This window comes from Desmodus rotundus, chromosome 12, assembly GCF_022682495.2.
Source record: "Desmodus rotundus isolate HL8 chromosome 12, HLdesRot8A.1, whole genome shotgun sequence".
Taxonomy (NCBI): domain Eukaryota; kingdom Metazoa; phylum Chordata; class Mammalia; order Chiroptera; family Phyllostomidae; genus Desmodus; species Desmodus rotundus.
Genome location: NC_071398.1, coordinates 79,918,566 through 79,936,732, shown reverse-complemented (window position 1 = coordinate 79,936,732; position 18,167 = coordinate 79,918,566). Strand labels below are relative to the sequence as shown.

The 18,167-nt window shown below is 39.7% G+C and overlaps 1 protein-coding gene across 16 annotated transcripts in view; it reads left to right on the top strand.

Annotated features, from left to right (window-relative positions):
* The first annotated feature begins 155 nt into the window (after positions 1 to 155).
* UBAP2L (ubiquitin associated protein 2 like) overlaps positions 156 to 18,167 on the top strand; it is a 44,849-nt gene continuing 26,837 nt past the window's right edge. For 5 of the 16 annotated variants that reach the window (XM_045204119.2, XM_024573492.3, XM_024573494.3 and 2 more), the window contains exons 1-9: positions 156 to 274; positions 4,654 to 4,783; positions 6,243 to 6,320; positions 6,880 to 6,990; positions 11,742 to 11,910; positions 12,297 to 12,392; positions 12,808 to 12,853; positions 13,390 to 13,502; positions 17,406 to 17,458. In XM_045204119.2, coding sequence (XP_045060054.1) covers positions 4,694 to 4,783; positions 6,243 to 6,320; positions 6,880 to 6,990; positions 11,742 to 11,910; positions 12,297 to 12,392; positions 12,808 to 12,853; positions 13,390 to 13,502; positions 17,406 to 17,458 — 756 coding nt within the window. In that variant the 5' untranslated portion in view covers positions 156 to 274; positions 4,654 to 4,693. Of the gene's footprint in view, positions 340 to 4,653; positions 4,784 to 6,242; positions 6,321 to 6,879; positions 6,991 to 11,741; positions 11,911 to 12,296; positions 12,393 to 12,807; positions 12,854 to 13,389; positions 13,503 to 15,570; positions 15,631 to 17,405; positions 17,459 to 18,167 lie in introns of all 16 variants that reach the window. The other 11 variants (XM_045204122.2, XM_045204109.2, XM_045204117.2 and 8 more) reach the window with 4 other exon arrangements.

The following is an 18,167-nucleotide window of genomic DNA, read 5'->3' as shown; positions in this document are numbered from 1 at the left end:
CACGTGGTGGGGGGCGTGACCGCCGTGGAGGAGGCGGTAGGGAGAGGGACACGCGGAGCCAGAGTGAGGTGTCTCGTGGCGAGGCGGCACGCGCACGCTTGCGTGCGCGTCCCTTTAGCGTCACGTGCTGAGGGACGCAGGAAGGCAAGTGGGAGGGGGAAGGCGCGAGAGCGAGCGCGAGAGGGAAAAGGAGGGATGGGGGCGGGGTGGAGGGAACCTTATATCACGTGACAGGGGCGGCGCGGCCCGGGGTGTCAGTGTGGAGGAGACTGAGGTAAAGTTGGGAGCGCAGCGGTCTTGGCGGCGGCGGCGGTAGCAGCGGCAGCGCGGCGGGGCCGGGTATTGTCCGCGGCCCCTTTAAATCCGCGATCCCCCTTTTTACCCTCCCTCTTTTCTCTCTTACCCCGCCGTGTTCCCCTCCTTTGGTAGGCCCCCCCGCACCGTGTGTTCCCCCACTGTACATCCCCCTCAGTCGTGCGAACCCTGGCCATTACCCCCATCCCCCAGTCGGCTGCCGGAGATTTTGTTTATGGTTGGGTTCGCGGCCTAGTGGGCCTTACCAGAGCCGGGGCCTCGATTTGGGAGCGTGGCCGGGGCGGGGCTTGGGGCAGCCGCGGGGGGGGGGGGGCATGCGGCTAGAGCCTGAGGTGGGGGAGAGCGAGAAAGAGCGCGAGCGAGCCAGGCCTGGGCCCCGCCTGAGGTGGGGCCCTCTCTACCCCGGCCGGTTCCTGTGGAGAAGACGAGGGGGCCTTCTCCCTTTTCAACCCTCTGTGGGCCTCTTATCCGGATCCGGCCTGGCTGGGGGGTGGCGGAGCTGAGGGAGGGTGATGGGGTGGAGCTGCCCCGAACTCCCCCATGTGGCCCTCAGTTTGGAGTGCGGGGGATTAAATTGTTCCGGGTGGGAGGTAAGGAGGAGATGTGGCGCCGCTGAGCGGGTGAGCTTCCCATCCTCCACGCGTGGGCTTGCGTCCCCTCTCCGTTTCCAGCGTCTTTGTCAGCTTCTCTTATTACCCTTCCTTTTTTTCTCACCGCCCCAGCTTTTGGAATATATGTTTTGCTTCTGTCTTCAGCTTTCTGTTTTTTATACTGTAGTTTGGGGTATCCCAAACAATTACGATGTTGTTTGGGAAGCTGGACATGGAGGCCCCCATCGAATGCATTACGCCTAAGGGACGCACTAGCGCACTGGGATATTTGTTCACTCTTTTCATAATGGGACAGGAATTCCAAATTTCTTCAGACCCTTCACCCTAAGGGCAGTCCCTGAATTTGCTTTGCAAACTGATGTCACAAACAGGAGACTGCTCCTTTTCCATCATTCTTGAATTGTAGCCACCGCTGGTGTAGGATATTGTGGAAAGAAAAACACCACAGGAGCAGACGTTTTTCTTGTTATTGTTACCGTGTTGCCTTTGACTGTCCCTGATTATTATTAGATGGAGAAATTCCTTTTTGTCTTCTCCCTATCTACCTCCCACCGTCCATTTCTTGCTTTGGGAATATTTGATATAACTTGCTGGGAGGTGATGAGGGCCAGTGACAACTAGCATTTCTAGAGAACTGGAACGTTTTGGCTGTGTAAGGGTTGATAAAACTGCTTTGAGATCCTACACCATTGTCCTTACAGGTTAGAATATGCCAGTGATTATTTCCGTTATGAACAGGAAGTACTTCTGGCATGTAAACTAATGATGAAAGGCCTTAAAATGTACTGTTTTTATTTTTTAAAGCCCCTCCTTATTTAATATGTCCTAACTGGGAAGTACTCTTTAAATATTAGATTCGTGTTGGTGGGGAAGGGGATGAAGGGGTCATTAACACAAAACTTCCAGTGGAGTTAGTGACACTGTTAGAGGTAGTAAACCTTACCCCAATCCAGCTTCAGAGTTTATGAATTGCTTCTCAAATTAGATTGTAAGCTCCCTGAGGGCAGCAACCAGGTAACATTGCTTTTGTATTTCTTAAAGTGCTGGACACAGTAGATACTCAATAAATAAATACTTACTATTTATTTTTTTTCCTGTAAAATTTCTCTGGCTATTTTTTTAAGTAGCTGGTTTTCAAAATATGGTCAAGGGCACTCCTGTTGAAACCTGTATTTGTTCCTGCACTAGACCCTTGGTCTCCAATACTTCTCACCTATCTTCCTTAAACATTTTTTTTTTAAGATTTTATTTTTAGAGAGAGGGGAAGGGAGGGAGAAAGAGGGGAATAAAACATCAGTGGGGACCTGGCCCACAACCCAAGGCATGTGCCCTGACTCGGAGTCAAATCGGCGGCCCCTTGGTTTGCAGCACTGAGCTACTCCAGCCAGGGACCCTTAAAATTTTTATTTTTATTTTTTTTTAAGAAAATTTAACAAGATTCTTCATCTCCACTATGATAACTTTGGGTATGTGCCTCTGCTTGCTGCTAAAAGGCTACTAGTTCTGTGATTTCCCTCTGAATTCTGAAAATCCCTCCGGTGATCCATCCCAGATCACTTACCTGTTGCTCAGTGTTCTTAACTGCTTACATGGTAAAATTTTCTTAGACACACTTTTCAAATCACTTGTAAGAGGAAAATAGGAATTAATAGCAAGAGTGATCAGGAGGATTTCATTTATTCTTTCCTGAGTGTTTATGCGTCTTTCAAGTTGACTTATATTTATATTGATTAGTACAGTATATGCAGTTATCCATAGAGTTAGCTAGTCATACAATTCATAGCTGTAGTGTAAATCATGCTCACAAATTGAAAATCATATGTGGAGTAGAAAGTCAATAGTTGTAAGTTACAGGAATGGCTACCCCCATATTAGAAACTACATCTTAGAGCCAATTATTTCCATAACGATTTTCCTCTAGTTTAAAATTTTTTTTCCACTTTGATTTGAGTCTAGGGGTATTTGGTTTAAAAAAAAATTTTTTTTTAAATTAGGTGTTGAAACTTGAATAAAATGCCAGCCTGGGAAACTGGACCACTTACTGTGTAGCAAATAATCCTGTACTAGCTAGAAATATTTATAAGCCTTTGTGTATACATTTATGTAGGGGGAGGGGTAATGATTAAAAATTAGTCCCTTAAAAACTCTTGGTGATAGAAGATGTAGAATTTTTTTTTTTTTTTAAGATTTTATTTACTTATTTTTAGAGAGAGGGGAAGGGAGGGAGAAAGAGAGGAAGAGAAACATCAATGTGTGGTTACGTCTTGTGCACCCCTCCACTGGGGGCCTGCCCCCAACCCAGGCATGTATCCTGACTGGGAATTGAACTGGCAACCCTTTGGTTCACAGGCCAGCACTCGATCGTCTAAGGCACACCAGCCAGGGCAAAATATGTAGAATTCTTAATTACTGCATTAAAAATCGAAGACCTATGCAACCTATTGACCCAACTTGTTGAAGAATTTATCCCCAAAAAGTCAGCTTTCTTTGTGACCAAGAAACAGGTGAAATTTACTTTCCTAATAGTTAATCTTCACATATTTCTTTAGGAGCCCACCTTAACTTGCCCTTAAATCCAGCAATATCTTCTGAGCAGTCTAGAATTACCCTGTATAAAGTATCAACCAAAAGTAAATACATAAATTTAGAGCATAAAAGTATAAACTTGTATTCTTTGGAAGGGAATATACAGTGCAAAGTAACCTCTTATTGTTAGCACTCCCTCATAAGAATGTTTTCTTTGTTTACTAAATGCAGTAGCTGAGATTGCATTATAAAGCAAAGTGTGAATGAAGAGAACTTAAATTCTATAGAATCCTTGCTTATTAGAAGTGTTACAACAAAAACTGCTGGTTTAGGGAAGGTCCTATGTGTTGTGTGACTCTTGCCCTGCAGTAATGTCTCAAGTTTAAAATGACTTTCCAGAAGCCTTTTTTCCAAATAAAACTTGTGCTAGATGATTTGGGTTTGGGACAAATTTGGAGTTCTTTATACATTAAGGTGAGTGGTGGAGGTTCATTGTAACTCTGGTTTCTTGGAACTGTGGATTTTGGGACTTACAGAAGCACCTGCAAAAGCAATGTGTTGGAATTATTTTCCAGAGAACTGAGATTCCGGACAAAGTAACTGGGACCAATACAAGCTTTGTGGAAGCCTGTGGGAGCCCCCACAACACGTTGAGAGAAAGTTAAGGGAGAAAGAGGCTAGACTTGAGCTTGTGCTTTTCCAAATGATGGAGGTCACATTCAAGTTAAAGGGTTATAAGGCAGATTGAATACAGTATTTAAAGTTTTTTAAAATTTGGTTTATAGACCAATCCTCTTCCTGGAAGACTTTTGTTTCCAGGCTTTGATTATCTTTCCTTCTGTCAAAGGGACATTAAATATTCTTACCTATATAGAAGGCTTTTGACTTACTAACATTGTTTGGCTTACTATCAAGATAGCAAAACTTCAGAAAACCTGCTTGTAGGGGACTAGTAACCAAACCGTACCCATAACTAAAAAAACAAAACTGTCACTTAACACATGTGCTTTATATGTTTTTTACTATATAAAAATGCTAACATCCATAGTTCCATAAGGAATTTATCAAACTAAATATGTCTGAAGAAAAGGTGGATCCTCTTGGTTTGTTTCCTGGAAGAAATGAAAGTTAAAGGTGCTGATGAAAGAGGTTGAAACATTTTGCCCACATTTAACATCTAAACTTTTTTTTAATCTTGCAGTATTCTACCTTGTAAATACTGTTATTTGTATATACTGTAAATGATGACATCGGTGGGCACTAACCGAGCCCGGGGAAACTGGGAACAACCTCAAAACCAAAACCAGACACAGCACAAGCAGCGGCCACAGGTAAAGGGGGGGAACCCAAGGGATATGGGTTGATTCTGGTTTCCATCCCATGCAGCATCATTCTGTGCTTTGGATTATTGATTTGGGTTCTTCATTCTGATTATCCAGCCCTTGTTTTACTTGGTGCCTGATAACTGTTAATGACGTGCTGTGATATAACGTGCCTGCTTTTTGTTCTTTAATACTGAATTATGAGGCTTTGAAAGGATGGCTCTTGTGCTTTGTATGACTAAGATAGCATTTCCCTTTTATCTGGTTTGTTTTAGCAATTCGTTTGTTTCCTAGGCCTTCCACCTTGATGTCTCTCTAGCCCACCTTTGTCTCACCACCTTTCCCCTTTCCTTTGTTCTTATTTTTCCTAACTTTTATCTTCCTGTCTGGTATCATTGAGGCCTAATCTGATATTTCCTTTTCCATGAGGTTATTTTCCTTCAGAACTAACAAATGAGACATCGTAGAGTATTGCTTAGTTTTAAGGAGTAAATTAGCCTCCTGGGTGTGGTGGTTTATGGGTTTTTGTTTGTTTTTTTGAGTTTAATTTAGGTACGATGTGTTTTCTATAACCAGTTTGGTGTTGGTTGGTATATAATGTGAATTTACTCCTTATTTGGTTATTGTCAGATGAATTAAATATATAAGACTAGAATTTTCCTTTTATTCATTTTTCTTGACTTTTCCTTCCAAGTGAACTTCTAGCAGAATTTTAGTACTTAAGTAGTTTAGTATTTTAACTGGAACAGTACATTTGTGGTATCTTATAAACATATACTGGATATCCAAAAAAATACGTTGAGTCTACTCTCAGTCATTATTGTCAGACCTAGGAATAGGAGGGTAGTACTGGTCATTGCAGAAAAAGGAACAGGGTTTACACATGACTTTGCAAATACATTAATGTGAATGTAGATGTTTCAAAATGGTGCTGTAATTCCCAGTGTGAAAGCCTCCTTAATGGTGAACGTTGGTGGAAAAACTTCCTGCTTTTTTAGGAATTGTACAGTGAAATAATGATAGCATTATCCTTTTTTTTTCTTTTTGTCATTGTGCTGATTTAAGCATCTTACTCTTTTTTTAAAGATTTTATTTATTTATTTTTAGATAGAGGGACAGGGAGGAGAAAGAGGGAAAGAAACATAGATGTGTGAAACATTGATGGGTTGCGTGCCTCTCACACGCCCCCAACTGGGGACTTTGATCAGCAACCCAGGCATGTACCCTGACTGGGAGTCGAACCGGTGACCTTTTGGTTTGCAGGATGATGCTCAACCCACTGAGCTGTACCAGTCAGGGCTGATTTAAGCATCTTAAATGCTGGTAGTGTTGTATTACTTGGTCCTGTGTAACAAGGAAAAGGAAAATGGGGTGGGAGGTAAAGAAATAAGAGGACTGTAGAGTCCCTCTTATTTCTGTAAACGTTTGTCTATAGATCATGATTTTTTGAACTTGTCTGAATTCTCAGGCCACTGCGGAACAAATTCGACTTGCACAGATGATTTCGGACCATAATGATGCTGACTTTGAGGAAAAGGTGAAACAAGTGAGTATATTGCTAATTTGATGTAAGCTGTGGGGAAAAAAAAAATACCAGGATTAATGCATAGATACCTACTGAGGCACTTATTACTGTGGGTATTAAAAGAATTACGACCTGAAATATAGGTTAAGCCAATAAATAAATACTTTCATTGTCTGATTTACTGTATCCTTTTGGACAGATACCTTGTTCAGAGGTTTTTGTCTTAATTTTAACCTCTCGTTTAATGAATGACTTTGTTGATGTCATTTTATAGCAACTTTGAGCAATTGTGGCATCTAGGAAGTGCGGAAATTTGTGGTATCTGAAGCCTGTGTGTATCTGGGTTTGATTCTCTGTTAGATGTTTTATTGTCGGATTGCTTTGTATGTAAATCCTTTCGGCTCCATTTTTGGTCACAGGTATTTGCTTTTGGAACTAGAACACCAAAATACTGCATATTTTGCTTTTTCAAGCCTGGTTCTTTCAGATTCACTTGGTATTTTCTCCCTTTTCTTCACCTAGTTTTCTTTTGCAGGTAGTACAAGCTTATTCATGATCACTGCTGATCTTTGTTTTTCAGTTGATTGATATCACAGGCAAGAACCAGGATGAATGTGTCATTGCTTTGCATGACTGCAATGGAGATGTCAACAGAGCCATCAATGTACTGCTGGAAGGAAACCCAGATACGGTACAATGCTAATAAAGTGTTCTAGAAAGTGGGTCCCTGGATTAGAGGCTAGTAATATTCTAAAAATAGCAGGTGGGGTAACTCACCTTAAAGCAGAGTACTTTATTCTCTAAATAGAACTGGGAACTACCTTGGAGATTGTTTGCTGCAGGTTGCAAATACTTAAAATTAATGTACAATAAATAGGAGAAAACAGATAAAAATCAGTCTCTTCTAAATGGCCTGGGATAAATTATTCATTCTACGCTAGTGACTGTTTTCAGGCCTGCGTTAGTCTGAATTAGAGGTGCTATTTCATGCTAATCATGGGAGATTTCTGCTCACTCATTTTTACTTCTATTGTGCAAAGTCACAAGCTCCTGGATTCTGATTTCAGCACTTTTCCATCAGTATCAGCTTTGTATTTTTAAATACCTTTTCATCGTATAAATGTTTTCTGATGAGGCAGAGAGAAAAATGTTTACAGTCTGTTGAGTATCCCTGGAGATGATAGGGGATATCTTGGAGGACCTCTCCTTCCCACTTAATCACAATTGTTTTTGGTGCTTGTCTTACTGTTGTATCAAATTGTAAGTTCCTTAACAGAGATTCTGCCTTACTAACCTTTGGGATATTTCTGTAGTGCTTAGTAGAGAACTTGTAATTTCACTTTTTTTTTGTTTGTTTAATTATATTTTATTGATTATGCTATAACAGTTGTCCTGATTTTTTTCCCCTTTGACCCCCTCCACCCAGCATTCCCCACTCCCTCAGGCAGTCCCCCCACCTTTGTCCTGTCCATGCGACATGCCTGTGAGTTCTTTGGCTACTCATTTTCCTATACTGTACTTCATATCCCCGTGGCTATTCTGTAACTGCCTATTTGTACTTCTTTTTTTAAATATTATTTTATTGATTATTCTATTCCTGTTGTCCCATTTTTTCCCTCCCCTTTATTCCCCTCTGCCCTATACCCCCCGCCCCCACCATCTTTCCCCAACCTTAGTTTATGTCCATAGATTTGACATATAAGTTCTTTGGCTTCTACATTTCCTATACTATTCTTAACTTGCCCCTGTCTATTTTGTACCTACCATTTCTGCTACTTTCTTCCCTGTACTTTTTCCCCCTCCCCGCTGATAACCCTCCATGTGATCTCGATTTCTGTGAGTCTGTTCCTGTTCTAGTTGTTTGCTCAGTTCGCTTTTGTTTTTGTTTTTTTACATTTGGTTGTTGATAGTTGTGAGTTTGTTGTCATTTTACTATTCATATTTTTGACGTTTTTCTTAGATAAATCCTTTTAACATTTCATGTAATAAGGGTTTTGTGATGATGAACTCTTTTAACTTGACCTTATCTGGGAAGCACTTTACCTGCCTTCCCATTCTGAATGATAGCTTTGCTGGATAAAGTAGTCTTGGATGTAGGTCCTTGCTTTCATGACTTGGAATACTTCTTTCCAGTCCTTCTTGTCTACGAGGTTTCTTTTGAGAAATCAACTGATAGTCTCATGGGAACTCCTTAGTGGGTAACTGTCTCTTTCTTTTGCTGCTTTTAAGATTGTCTCCTTATCTTAATCTTGGCTAATGTTGTAATTATGATGTGCCTTGTGTGCTTCCTTGGAATCAACTTCTTTGGGACTCTCTGAGCTTCCTGGACTTCCTGGAAGTCTATTTCTTTTGCCAGATTAGGGAAGTTCTTCATTGTGATTACAAATTTTCAACTTCTTGCTGTTCCTCTTCTTCTGACACCCCTATGATTCAGATGTTCGAACATTTAAAGTTGTCCTGGAGGTTTCTGCGCCGCTCCTCATTTTTTCTGAATTCTTGTTTCTTCATTCTGTTCTGGTTGAATGTTTATTTCTTCCTTCTGCTCCAGATTGTTGATTTGAGTCCCGATTTCCTTCCCTTCACTGTTGGTTCCCTGTACATTTTCCTTTATTTCACTTTGTATAGCCTTCACTTTTGTGACCATACTCAACCAATTCTGTGAGCATCATGATCACCATTGTTTTGAACTCTGCATCTGATAGGTTGGCTATCTCTTCATTGTTTAGTGTATTTTTTCTGGACTTTGATTTGGACCTTTTTTTTTTTTTTTTTTTTGGTCTTGACTTGCTTGTTACGTAGTAAGGGGCATTCCTGGATGGGTGGTTTTCTAGGACCCTGTGGGTCTCTCCAACCGAACTCTCCTGTGAGGTTGGGAGTTTCTTCTGCCACCTCAACTCCCACAGGTGTTTTTTTAGTCAGAGGTTTTGAGGCGTTATTTCCCTTCACTGGAACCCTGGGTTGTGCTATCTGTCTTGCTCCCTAGTTGTTCCTCCCGGTTTATTTGCACATAAATGTGAGACCACCCGCTCCACCAGCGACCACCTTGCCCTATCTGCCAATCACCATCTCACCTTCTCAAGTCCTTCAGCCTCCCCCTTGTTGTGAGTCCTCTCCACCCAGCTGCCCGTCTGCACCCCTCCTACCACTCTGGATAGATGTTTGTTGTTTAACTCTGTGGTTGTCAGACTTCCATACAGTTCGATTTTTCTGGCAGTTCTGGTTATTTTTTGTTTTGCTGCTTTTGATTGTGCAAGGAGGCATAGCTTATCTATCTACGCCTCCATCTTGGCCAGAAGTCCCAATTTTACTTACTTTTTTTTTTTTAACAAACAGTGTAACATTTTGAAGTAATTTTCATTTACTTGGTCTTACACTGGGGACTTTGGGTTGGGATTGATAACCAGAGTTCATCCTTTGAGTGATCAACTTACTGATGTTACAGTGTCACTTTAACTAAATGTTGGAGGTTTCTCAGTTTCCTTGAAACAATGGGAAATCATAGTGGAAAGAAAACTTTTTTTAATCATTGTATTTAAACTTGTGGCTTTTTTCTCTTAAAAAGTGTGGTCCTTGGTTAGATTTTACATTATTGACCTTGTTCGAAAATTATTGCCTGGACAATTAAGTAACAGTACCTTTGGTTCGTTTTGAGGGTACTCTAGAATAATTGTCTCAAGATATTTTGGGGGGAATGGGTGGAGAGGTGGGACTACTCATGCTTCTTAAAAGTCTAATTTTTTTTTTGTACAAGTCACATTTTATTTCACCTTCTAGCATCTTCTACCTAGTGCTTTAAATATGAACTTCCACAGTATCAAAAAGAAAATAAACTGAGGAATGTAGACTTATGCCACAAATAAACCAGCTACTATTGAAATCAGTGGAAGCAAAATCAGCTTCCAGGGATGTTGGATATATTTGGTTGTACAAGAACATATCAGAAAACTGTCAGTATCTTTGAGACGATCATAGGAATTCTCTTTTTATAGAAGTCAGGTGGCAAGTTTCTGAAACTTGCCAGGTTTTGAGACAGATGCAAAAACTCTATAGCAAATTTAGCTATAGGGTTATGATAACTTATACATTGAAGCCACTGTGAGCATAAAACATCCACTGGCTATAATGTGGAATCAGCTTGGGTTGGAAGAGTAGGCAGCAAGGAGCTTCTAAGTCCTAGGTAGATACTTAATATTTTTTTTAAAATTACTATTGTATACTTTAAAATATGTAGGTATGTTTTTACTATAATTTTAAATCGGTTTTTTGAACTTGAAAAACTTTAAAATTGTGGTAAAATCCTCTGTTTTGACCGTTTTTAAGGGTATAATTCAGTGGCATTAAGTACATTGATAGAGTTGTGCAACCATTACTTCTCTCCACTTTCAGGAGCGTTTTCATTTCTTAAACTAAATTCAAAATGGAGTTTCTGTGTTCATTGAATATAACTCCTCATTTCCCCCTCCTGTTAGCTCCTGGTAGCCTCTTGTATTTTCTGTTCCTATGAATTGCTTATTATTCTAGGTACCTCGTAAGTATTGTCCTTTTGTGTCTTATGTCAGTGTAATGTTTTCAAGGTTTATATTGTGGCATATATTAGAATTCCACTTTTTAAAAAAATATATTTTAATTAATTTATTTTTAGACAGAGGGGAAGGGAGAGAGAGAGAGACGGACAGAAACATCAGTGTGTGGTTGCCTCTCACAGCCCCCTACTGGGGACCTAGTCTGCAACCCAGACATGTGCTCTGACTGGGAATCGAACCAATGACCTTTTGGTTTGCAGGCTGACACTCATTCCACTGAACCACACCAGCCAGGGCTAGAATTCCACTTTTTTTAAGGCTTGATAGTCTAGTATATTTGTAGATAATTACATTTTGTTGATCCACTTCATCCATTGATGGACACTTGGGATTATTTGGAAGTAACTTGTAGGCATATTGTTTTATTCCCTAAATATTTCAGTACACTTCTCTTAAAGAGGGCTCCTCTTTTTTATGACCATAACATTATCAACCCTGAGAAAATTAATTGTAATTTCACATTATACCTGGCTCATATTCTTGAAAGCTATTTGATATTATATAGCTGTTGCTGATCACCAGGGACATTGTGGTTTGAGTTAGATAGTATCTGGGTTTGGTTGTTTGACTTGAATCTGTTATTTGTATGTATTTTTTGAAAAAAAAAATACGTGTAAATCAAGGAATGTGTATGTTTAATACTTGGAATATATAAATCTCACTTTCTTGAGGAATGAATCCTTTCTGTAGGATACTTTATGTATCCTGCATTTAAACGTAAGTAAACTAACTAGTTAGAAGTATTTTAATTAGATTTGGATGCTGGGAGGAGAATGGTTAATGGTTGTACCAGCTGTTGTCTCTGGTTTCCTGGTATCAACTCATGTTGATTAGATATGAATGTTCTGCCCTTCTTTAGCATTCCTGGGAGATGGTTGGGAAGAAGAAGGGTGTCTCAGGACAGAAGGATGGTGGCCAAACGGAATCCAACGAGGAAGGCAAAGAAAATCGAGACCGGGACAGAGACTATAGTCGGCGACGTGGTGGGCCACCAAGACGGGGAAGAGGTGCCAGCCGTGGACGAGAATGTATGCATGGGGCTTTAACAAAACTAGCTGTGGGTCAGTAATGTCTAGATTTCAGGGATGTCAAGGCTGTGCTAGGCTGGACCTAGTAACCATTATAACACACTTTTGGTTTTTCTTGCCATTATCTGTTTTGAGACCTTGGTGTCTCTTACATGAGCCTTTTTTAGCAGCAGGCACCATTTTGGTATGAAATTATGTAGCCATTGTAAAGTTTGACTTAAATAGCTGTTGTGGATCATCACCATTATTCTAGTAACCATCATGTCCCATTCTTCTAGTTCCTTTTGTCTTGCTTTTGTCTTCCCACCAGCATATATACATACCATTTGTATATTTTTATATATTCTGTTGACTCTGGTCTGGGCATCTGTGTTTGTTTTTTTCAGTTCGAGGTCAGGAAAATGGATTAGATGGCACCAAGAGTGGAGGTTCTTCTGGAAGAGGCACAGAAAGAGGCAGAAGAGGTCGTGGACGAGGCAGAGGTGATCAGTTTGTTGGGGTGGGGGGTGGCTGGATTTTGGTGTACTCTTTTATTAGTTTTGTAGGGGTCTACATTATTTAAAAACAAATTCACATGGTGTCTAGGTACCTTAATTGTTAAGGTGTCGTGTGAATTCTAGAGGTTATTGAGTGGGCAATGAGAAGGTTTATGTTATTTTCTCTAGTCTTTATTATTGCTATTAACTGTATTTGCTTGAGGACCCAGCAGTATGATCAGCAAAAGAACAATCTGTCAATAGTAATGATTGTCCTACTGCATTACATTAACTGATGTACTACAGAGTGAGAAAAAGAACATATAATAATATCAACCACTTAATATTCCAGAGCTGCCTCAGTTGACAAGATAGTTTTGTGTCAACTTCTAAAATATTTCTTTATTTTCTCTTTGATTAGGTGGGTCTGGTAGGCGGGGAGGAAGGTTTTCTGCTCAAGGAATGGGGTAAGTTTCATTGATCTAATGTTAGTCTTTAATTTTTTTTCCTCTATCACCATGATATTTTGGGGTGGCTAATATCCTGATATCCTGAGGGTAATAGTAAGCAGCCTTACCCAAAATGTAGTCTAAAAAGACTACATAAAGATATCTGGAGTATTTAATCAGAAAGGTGTGTAGACTTAGGGCTTATTTTTTAGGGATAAGCATTTACTACCTGGATCATTGTCTGTATCTTACAGCTTCATTTGAATGCATGTACCTACTATCCCCTCAAAATCTTCATGTGGATTTTATTATGATTATTGGTATTCTAACCCAAAATGGATAATAGATATAAATTGAGAGTATACCATGAAATTTTAGGTATACTGATAGGTGAGGAGAAGTTAACAGCCTAGGTAAGAGAAAGGGGCCGTGTGATTTGTACTAGGAAAAGGACAGTGAAGATTGCCCTCTTCTTTGAGTTAATTTTTTCTTGGTGTTGCTTAGATGTTGGAGACTCTTTTAAACTTTTTTGTTGTTCACTCCCCTGCCCCTAGAACCTTTAACCCAGCTGATTATGCAGAGCCAGCCAATACTGATGATAACTATGGCAATAATAGCGGCAATACATGGAACAACACTGGCCACTTCGAGCCAGATGATGGGACGAGTGAGTGACTTTATTATTAATTTTTTGTGTCTGGGAGCTTAAGGAAAAAAATTTTTTGAGGTTATAGTTACATTAAGTGGAAGAATAGTTTTTGGGTGCAGAGATAGGGGAGAAAGGGATAAAATTACAATGGAAATTACTATGTATTCTCTATATTTACTATTTCTCTACAGACATATTATACAAAGCATCTCACCTGATCTTCATCCCTATTTTATGAAATAGATGTTATGTATCATCACTTTCCAAATGACAAAACTTAGACTGAAAGAGCAATGAGAAGGGTGAAAAGTGGGACAAATGTAATAGCATAAACAATAAAATATCTTAAAAAAACAGCAGTGAAGAGATTTGCTGGTATTTGAACTCAGAATTGTTTGAGCCTACAAGCCCATGGTCTTCCATTACACCATGTGGCTGTCATTAGGCTCCAATTGTATTTCCTAGTGTTCCTGTTAGGGTACCTAGCTTTGGCGTTTGAAAAGATAATCTTGAATAAATTAAGCAAGCCACTACTTGTAGAGATGAAGAGGGTCCAGAATCAGCCCACTGTCAAGTTTGTGTTCTGATACTAAGATAGGAGTATCTTTTTTCCCTTCATTTTTAGGATAGTTCAATATCTGAGAAAGAAGGAAACTTCAAGATATGCTGTTTCTCTTTGTTGGACAATCTTCTGGGTGTGGTAGAGTGTTAGGGAATTTTAAGATTTTACTTTTTTTAGAGAAAGAGAGAGGGGAAGGGAGGGAGAAAGAGGGAGTGAAACATCCATGTGTGGTTGCCCCTTGTGCACCCCTACTGTGGGGATCTGGCCCACCACCCAGGCATGTGCCTGACTGGGAATCAAACTGGCGACCCTTTGGTTTGCAGGCTGACACTCAATCCACTGAGCCGCACCAGCCAGGGCAGTAGGATTTTAATAAGTTTTCTTTTCTCATTAGCTGACTTTGGTGCCTGTATCTGGATAGGCTGTATATATTAAAGGGTACATTAGGTTCATGGGATACACTAAAATGTGTTTGGGAGTAAGATACAGCCTCTGGGCTCCAGAGTACTTTCCTCTTAGGAGATCAGCTACCTCCTTCTGGCTGAGCTAGCACATACAGAGCCTGAGACTGTTTTCCTTTTCTAAAGGGTGATGAGTTAATAGTAGAACATGAAATAAGCTCTTTGACTCATTTTCCATTTAAATTTGTCTTGCCCCTTTTTAATGATTGGTGATATTTATATCTGTGTCTTTAGTAGGGTCTTTGGCACAGCTTCCCATCTACTGTCCACAAGATAATACATATACTTCAGGTCCTGAATGTTTCTTATTTTTTGTTTACCAACTTGTCTTATAAACACATTTGAAATACAGCTTTACAACTGGTGGAGGCTGAAGTTATGTAATTGGCAGGTTAGAATTCCCTTGACCATTTGGCTATGAAATACCCTTTTCTGTTTTAAATTCCTATATGCCGGGGGCATTAGAACTGCTCTTTATCACTCGGTGGCTTTGTAAGAGGCAGTGTTAGGAGTCTGAATAACAAGTTACTGTTTTTTACCACTATTTTGTGCTTGGGTATTTGTTTGGTTTTTTATCAGAAAAGATGATAGAAGTTAAGGGATTTATTTGCACTTGTGGATAAAAAAAATCAGGCATGGAGTCCCAGTCCTGGATTGCAAGCCTTATCTGTTTTTAACAAGGACCTGGTTGAAAAAAACAGAAGGTTGCGGTGTATATTTCTGCTGAGTAGATTGGAACGCTAGAATCAGAAATCGGTGGTGTGTGGCTGAATGAAAAATTATGTATGTGATTTTTGCTATTATCTTGTTAGTGTGAAAGTGTTGGGTATAGCTTCACGCATTCTCATCATTGTTAATTTCACAATATGTACTTACCTTGATAATCTCTTTTTGTGTTTTCATGATAGCAACCTCAAATTCCCTGTTTAATTTAAAATGAAATTCAAATCTACCCTTAAAATATCCACAGGTACACTGGGAATTGTGTATTGGGGGCAAATGTTCTCATTCACAAGCAAAGTTTCACTGGTTGTTTTTTCTTTTCTTTTCTTTTTTGTTTCAGGACTTGATTTCATTGGGGTTGAGGGGTCAAATTATCCCCGAAAATTTGAGACTGCTCCTGGTATGATACATCCAGGCGCCTAACTGCCCCGGATATTTTTATAGATTTTTATGAACTGAAATATCTGTGGATATGTCATTTTTGTCTTTCCGCTTTTCCTCATTCTACCTTTCCTTCTGTATTTTCTGCACATTTTTGCTTCTTAAAAATTTTATTTAATGAGTATTTAACATTTACATTGACTGTGCTTTCTGCTGATGGAATGGAAACCCTAATCTGTTGTTCCAGGCATTTGTACTCTTTCTCTTCCTTATTTTTTCCTAATATAGTCCTCTTACTCAGTCATTTTCATACATCCTACATAAGAAAATATCAACTAGGAATCTATATTCTTTTCTATCCCAGGTGTAATTGCCATAGTGCAGAAAATAAAATTCTTGCATTGAGAGATTGCTTCTTAATAATAGATAACTTCTCAGGTCACTTCCAACTTGAGGATTGTGTGTATGTCTCAATTCAGAACTTAGGTGATATCACTAGAGAGGGAGAGGAAAATGTGGTTTGTAACTTGTTTAAACTGAGATTGGATTTCCGTTTGATTTGGAGAGCATTGTCATTAGTAAACTATTTGGAATTTCCCTGGTGCAATTTTAACATTGTCTTGGGAAGGGCATTACAACGAACGTATTTTTCTCTAGGTAATAGGATTTTTCAGATGTGTTTTGTACGTGTTAGAATAGTTCTCTTCAGTGACAATGAACTACCTGAATGCCAGACTTGCAATTTGTAAGAAGTTTTCTCCATTTTAAAGAAGTCTTTAAGTTATTCAATATGTCAGTATATACTGTTGTTCTAGAGAAGGAAATAAAGTGTGTTCTTGTCCCTTCTACAGACAGGTTTTTATTTCTTACCATGGTCTTTTGGTCAAAAGGAAGAATCCTGGTTCTCATGGAAACTCTCATCCATGTTTCTTAAGAAAGTGCAGTTCCCTTTTCTGAGGATATATGTATACATGAAGCAAAAACAAGGGGAATGTGGAAGGTAGTTTGATTGCTTATGGATCTCTCCTGTAGGAAAAGTTGAGAGACTTTGTTGTTACCAACATGAAGAGTGTGTAGGTCCCCATTGTCTGCGTTATGCCCTTGTCAGGTCCGATTTCACATTTTCTATGATTGGAATTAGGAGGATATCACACATACTTGATTTTTCAGTCTTGTCCAGTGTCTTCTGAAAAGGGCAGATCCGTAGGGATCCCTTATAAACCACTAAGATTTATAAACTTCTGAGTGTGCATTTTTAAATACAGTTCCAATAGCAGATACGTTGTCAGTGCTCACTGTGGATTCCAGCCTTCCTTCTTCACTGCCCTTTCACTGTCATGTGGGCCACCATTTGTGTTCCTCTCTCACTGCTGCCATTTCTTCAAACTGGCCCCATTATTGTCTTATGCCAGATAAATAGTGGAGTTTTTTTGATTTAAATTGGCTGCTGCCATTCCACTGAATTACTGAGTTCACAGGGTTGTGTGTCTTAAAAGATCACTTGGAGCATTGGATTTGTTGAGGTCTTGCACTCTCTCAAGTTTTCTCACTCTTGCTCTTTTTGCTGTACAGCCATGTAACAAAAACAAAGTAACTGTGAAATCATAATCTTATTATAAAACCATGGTGTTCTGAGGTATGCCTTTTTAAACAGTCTTCTTCCCTCTGAAGCCCAAGAATCCCTTCTGGTTAATTCTGGTTATACTTTTAGCTGCCAAAACTGTTAATACATTAGTGTTTTCTGCACATGCTTCATACTGGCACTTAAAATCACTGCCTTTCCTTTATTCCCAGGTGCATGGAGGACCACAACAGAGGAGTGGGGAACTGAAGATTGGAATGAAGATGTAGGTATTTCCAGGTCTTTTTTTCTTCAGTGCCTTCTATCCCTAAGTGGTGTTTAGGGATAGAAAATGGGTATGTTTCTACCCCTCAAAATTCATCCTTAAGATTCTGACCCAAAACTTTTACATCCAAAATAGTGTTCTGAGCCAGAACATTTCACATATGTTATATGAAGGAGACTGGGCATGAACAGGACTCTGTGGAACCAGACTATGGAAAGGGCAAGTGCACTTGTGTAAGTCCAAATATCTGATTGTTGGATTTGTCCGAGGAAGAGATGGTGGTTGGGTAGGGCACTGGAAACGGAGTTAGGCAGGTAGTGCATTAACAGCTGCTGGTGGCACATGACTCTACTTGGAACAATTTGCTGTTTAGTTCATATTTAAGCCTTGGTGTATGATCCTGTAATTGGCTTGGAGGTGGGTACAAAGAGAGAGTTAAAGTGCCAAGTCCGCAAGTCTATAATCTGGTTGGCCCTGGAACCCTTTTAAGCTACTTGAAGCCCAACTCTATAAGTGTAATTGAGATGAACATGTAGAATTTGCTATTTTCCAGCTTTACTCAAGTTGGAAACCTGTGGATGGGTGGCATAAGGTGGCACATAAACAAGCTTTGAATCCACTGGAGTAGAACCCGAGTAAAAAAATTTTGCTGATTCCTGGTCACAGTCAAGCTTTGCTGTTAAAGTTTTTAGTGATCATGGATGAGCTT